A 6000-nucleotide genomic window follows, 5' to 3' on the forward strand; every position below is an offset into this window, starting at 1 on the left:
TTTATGATGCAAATTAAAAAAATCCTTTTACATGGAATTAATAGTCTCTGTATCATATCAGTTAAAGTCCACTCAGAAGACAGAAACCATACCAACTATTTTAACAGAGAGAACGTAGTATGAAGAATTGTTAGAAAAGTAAAAGAACTGCTAACTAACTAACTGAAAAGGCTAGAGGAGACTGGTCTTTTTATATCTGACACCAACATAGCAAAATTAGTAGTAGCAGTGCTTCCTTCGGCAGCACATATACTGAAAAAATAGTAATAGTCATAAATACTATGATATTTGATTAAATATAAATTAACCTGATCTAGAAAAGAAAACTCCACAAAATTCCATACTCTAAAACTAGTTCTCTTTTCCTGGGAAGGAAATATTTTTTGGATAAAATCACTACATGTAAATCTAAATGTTAAAATATAAGTTAGTGTGCCGCAGTTTTATTATGTATACTAACTATATGTAAACATCTGCTGGCACATAATTTTCCTTTCAAAATTTATTCATAAAAATCCCAAACAAAAGAAAACAAACAAGCAAAAAAAACCACAGTCATTATTTTCAACTGCTTCATATAATTCTAATAGCTACTTTAACATAACCAGCATGAGATGAAAGTTGCCAAGTACTAAGATAAATCAAGCTGCTAGGAACACAATTTAAAACAAAAAAAGCAACTAAAGGGATAGAATTATCCACTTCAGCTTTCTCCAATACAAAGATTATCTAGATGAATGGCTGTCTTCCTCTTCATTCTGTTATCTTAAGCATAAGCATTCTGGTTTGTCAATCTAAAGTCTCACATTTTTATGCATGATTTTTCTCTAATAGAAAGATACTAAGAGAAAACAAGTGAAAAGAGAAATAAGCTTTTTTTTTAAAGCTGAAAAACAAAACATAACAACTAAAGAAAATATGTGATGTGCTAAATAAACGATAGTTTACATTTTCCCTTGAATAGAATACCTTTGGTACATTGCACCTTTTGACTGAATCACCCTACTAAAGCTGTGTGTTTCTTACTACCAACCATGAAAATACCAGATCATAAAGTTTACAATATGATCTGCAAAACATTTTACTTGCCTAAAATTCAGCAAGTTATATTTTCCTCTGTGCTGAAAAATCACCATTTACATTTTTCTTTAGCTAAGCTAGGAATGTCTCATTACAAGTGGTGTCATGTAGATCAGGATCTTTCCAGCAAAGAAAAAAAAGGCTGAGAGACCTAGAGCTGCTTTTCTTTAATTTCTGAAGCTCTGAATTCATTTTTCTTCAGAACATTCAATAATACTTAACATTTGCATTTAATATGCCTCGTGATAGAAAGGAATTAGATTTCAATAAAATTAAAGCATCTGAAGCAAGTTAACTTTATCAATTAAAATATTTAAATTTATCCAGATTGGAACTGCCCTTAAGGCTATAGATACTGGCTTCTTTTCACAGAAATGATGTTTTCAATCTGTAATCACAATATTAATGGACATTTTGTGATTAGGTAATGTTAAAATTTAGAAAAAATGTGGTTAAAAGAATAACTAGTTTTTAAATGGGATTCTATTATATTATGTGAAAATAATATTAATAATGCAAAAAACCCCCACAACACACTACTTTCTAAAGTTGAGATCAGAACATGCTATTAGAACATGAAATTCAATTAAAACCAAAAGTACCAAATGGAAGAAGGAAAGAGAAGGAAATAAAGACCTTGAATATCCAATAATTGTTTTTGGAGTTCCTACTGTGTGTTAAGCTCTCATGATTTATAGATGAATAAAATACCCTTGGAAGCTCACAGTTTGTGTGGGGGAGTCGGTACATATTATTATAATACAACAGGATGAGTATGTACTAACTGCTGCAGAAACAATGAATTCCTAATTCCTACTTCTATGCTGGTGGCATCTGAACCAGGACTTGAAGGAAAAATCTACACTTTCTTTCAAGTAGAGAGAAGTCACTGTAGGCATAGAAAATCAGATATCTGTGAGACGTGTAAAAGGGCAAAGCATATTTAGACTGTGAGCCTGGAGTTTAGGAAGAAGGAAGAAAGATAAGCATAGCTAATAAAAAGTAAGCTGGTCAAATTTTGAAGCTTTACACATGCAACTTTTATAAAATCACCACTTTACTGGAAAAAGAATAGGAAAACTCTTGGCTGGCACTGTGAGTTTGAATTAGTGTATCTGAATGGTTTTAACCCATGTCCTGCTGGAGACTACCTTCTCACTCCACCTTCCATGCATCACCATTGTCTAAGAAGCTCTCAGAAAGGCAGACTATAACATAATGGCATGAGGCCGACTAACTGGGTTTTAAATTCTAGCTTAGTCAGACTAATTGTGTATCCTTAGGCAACTTAACCTCTCATGCCTCATCTTTAAAATGTAAATAATACTTTAATTCGCTGACCCTAAGACCACTGATTATAAAACACACCATTATTTTATGTAACAGTAGGGAAAATGTTATCAATTAAACTTTGACATGCAATCAAAGTTTTAAAAACTCATCTTGATTACAGAGATGTTAAAACTGGTGGGGGAGAGAGGGGGAGAATGAAATACGGTAATTGTATCTACCTCACAGACTGGTTATAAAAATAAAATGAGTTAAAAGATGTAAAACATTTAGTAGAACAGCACCTGGCATATAATAAGCGCTCAATGTTAGCATGTAGTTAGGCCAAGCTTCACTTTCTGTAGTGTTAATTCTTTCCTTTCCTTTCTGTAGTTTGTAAAGCAAGAGACACAGAGTATCTCAGCATTCCCTCAACCTTACCTAAGGCAAACTCATACCCACCGTTGGGAGTTTTAATATACAGCCCAAACCTCTGTATTTAATATAAGGTCTTTTATTATTCTAAAGATTTATGATGTTATGATTCAAGTGTATGGTTATCCTTGTGTGAGGGGCACTGTATCTGACTCAGTTTCACACTGCCAAAGCATGAGGATGGCTTAAAAGTTCCTGGTAAGATCAGTATTTTCCCCAAACAACCCCTGGTTCAAGTTCTTGACATTCAGTCTGGGCAAGTACACACACCAGGTGTACTGCTTCACACTCAGCGCACTGAAGCACCTGTGGAAGCTGATGACTAACTTCTGGAGGAGGCTTTGTAAACAATCCCAGATTGCTACACTCAATCATAAGGTTCCATCTGACACTCTATTTTCTCTACAGATGACAGATCTTGAAAGGATGAAATATATAATCTAAATATAATGTTTAGGATCCAAGCTTATCAAAAGATAAAAGCACAATTTTAAAAAGGGAGGTGGGACTACATGTTTAGCTTTAGGACTATAGCATCTCAGTTATAAAATTTATCTCAACTATCACATACATAAAATTGAGTTAGATTACTGTCATACCCAAAATAGCATAAAATGATAGTAGTTAGAAATTTTTCTTCAAAATTACCACAAATTAATACATCAAATTGCTAGCTTTATTTTGTAGATGAAAGGATTGAACTTCTGTTACAGCCACTGCAGAGGAACCAAAGTCTTGCCAGGTCATGTGGCTGTGATCTATAGGAGGCTGGAGGAGAAAGGCCAAACAGGCATAAAGAATGTATCTTTTTAGTTGATTTAGTGTACTTATATAAAGGGTTATTCATCCAGTAGGGTACTAGAGCATAAGATTTTTAATCTTCAAGCACTGCAGAAACAAAGCAGCAGAATTGATCAAAATGTCCTACACTTTGAAAGATTTCCTAGGATGGGAAGAGAGTTCAGATTCCAGTGCCCCGTTTACTGGATATTTTGCCAAAGTAGGTGAGAAATCAAATGAGAAAGGCGTTAAATATTCACCTGTCTATTACACATTACATCCTGACCAATTACTCTCACAGTCACCAAGAGCTGTCCAGATAATGGCTTCGATAATACTAAGAGCCGAAAATAAAAGATCCTATCGTTATTAATTTCCCTCAGCCTGTCAACCTGTGTCCTAGTGGCATTTTTACAGAGAAAACTAAGAAAAAAATCAATCAGCAAGGACAAGTAAATATCCCTTGATTATTGGAGGATAATTCGTTCTGAAATAAGGTCATGTTTCCTTTTCCCCTTTACACCAATTTCAAAGCAGCGAAGGCCTCCTTTCAAACTGCTTCCAACTTGCTTTCTATTGCCCACTTCAACTCCTGTCAACCTGTAACTTCTTTTCAAATATCTGCTCCAGTGCCTCTACTTTGTAAAAAGTGTGCAACCAGAATCCTTGAAAGGTTTCTGAATCACAAAGGCTGGGTGACACCTCTACCATTTGGCCAAGGGCATCTTTTGCCAGCTGGCGCCCCGGCAGCAAAGGAAATGGGGCGGCCCTTGCCGCTGTCCAACAGCTCGGCACGCTGTCACGGGGCAGAGGACGGACTAAACAAAGGCTAAACAGCCGAACCCCTGGGGCGCAAAAACGGAGACCCCACTTGGGCCGGCGGTACCCCCTTGCAGGGCGGCCGGGCCTTCAGGCGCCTCGGGCTGGCCCCTGAGAGCCGCCTGCCCGCCTCCAGCACGCGAGCCCCGGACCGGGCGCATCTCCCCCGGCTCAGCCCGCGCAGGTGTCAGGACCCCGGAAGCCCCTCGGACCGGCCCAGACTGGCGCCCCGGACCCCAGCGCAGGCAGCTGGGGGGTGCCCAAGACCCTGGGCCCTCGACCTGAGGCCGTCTGAACTGGGGTCCGTTCAAACGGCTAGGGGCGCCTGGCTCGCCGCCGGGGCCACCTTGGGGCACGTGGGGGCACCGCCTCCCCCGCGGGCTGGCGCGCCGGCGGGCGGCCGCGTGAGCGTGGGCGTGTGTCGGGCGAGGGGGGCGGCCTCCAGCCGCCGCGTCGCCTCCTCCCCCGGCCGGCCGGGACAGGGGGAGGGCCCGCTCACCTCGGTAGCGGCGGGAGGCGAGGTGGCACACCGCGAGCAGCAGCACGGCCACCAGCGCCAGCACCTTGGCGCTCCTCACGCTGAAGTAGTGGTTGATCTCCCGCTTGCCCAGGTTGTAGGCCAGAGCCGCCATCTTGGTTCCTCCATGACAACAGTGCGCGGCGGAGCGGGAAAGGGGCGCCGCACAGGGGCAGCACTGGGGTTGCCGCCGCCGCAGCCAGGCGAGGAGCCGTCGCCAGCACTCGCGGCTGTCACCCGCGCCTCCTGCCGGGGAGCCTGACCCCGCCGCCGCCGCCGCCGCCGCGGCGCCCCCAGCCTCCACCTGCCCCTCCTCGGCCGCGGCCGCCTCAGCGGCCTCCCCCAAGCCCCGCCGCCGCTGCTCCGCCGCACGGGTTCCCCAGGCGCCCTGGACGCCCGTCTCCTCCCCTTCCTCCTCCTCCCCTTTAGCCTCCCGTCTTAATAGCGGCTGCGCCTGCAAGGGGGGTCCGGATACCCAGAGCTCCGGGGTCATGGGCTCCAGACGGCCCTCCGGGGTCACCGTGTCACGGGCGGCGGCGGGCGACGGCAGAGACATGGGGATGTGAGGTGAGGAGAGCAGGGGTCCAAAGTGGCCCGAACGCGAGCCCCGGGCTTTCTGTTGGCTTGCTGGCCGCTACCGGAGTCCAAGTTGAGGCAGTAGAACTACTATTCCGGAAAAGTATACAAAGTCCGCTTCCTCCTACCCCGACACACCCTTTGCTGAGCTTTCTACTCCCTGAACCTGCCCAACTGGATGCGAAGGCCACCCAGTGTCGCCCGGGCTTCTCGTCAGACTAACTGGTCAGTCTGGTCGCCCGGAGATGTTTGCCAGGTGTTGAGACTGTTGATAGCCTTAGCACTCAACCCACGGGTAAGATTCATAACTCACTGCTTTGGTCTACTTTTCTTGGAACTTTAAAAAAAAAGTCTGGTTTGCCCAGTTCCAGGGGGTGAAAAGTACCCCAAAGTACAGAGTAGAAGGTACAAAGTGAACCTAGCTTAGTGTAGGTGTTGGTGAGAAAAGGACCCCACTCTTACCGCAAGAATTGTTTAGGTGGATGGGCCAAACATAAAAAAGTGTTCTCAGGATAGTCGTTCCT

General features: G+C 43.8%; 1 protein-coding gene across 1 annotated transcript in view; it reads right to left on the reverse strand.

Annotated features, from left to right (window-relative positions):
* The window catches only part of CASD1 (CAS1 domain containing 1), a 42919-nt gene extending 37750 nt beyond the window's left edge, over positions 1–5169 (reverse strand). The window contains exon 1 of the mRNA XM_031454912.2: positions 4883–5169. Coding sequence (XP_031310772.2) covers positions 4883–5015 — 133 coding nt within the window. The 5' untranslated portion in view covers positions 5016–5169. The remainder of the gene's footprint in view (positions 1–4882) is intronic.
* Positions 5170–6000: the final 831 nt, after the last annotated feature.

The sequence above is a fragment of the Camelus dromedarius genome, chromosome 7, assembly GCF_036321535.1.
Source record: "Camelus dromedarius isolate mCamDro1 chromosome 7, mCamDro1.pat, whole genome shotgun sequence".
NCBI lineage: Eukaryota > Metazoa > Chordata > Mammalia > Artiodactyla > Camelidae > Camelus > Camelus dromedarius.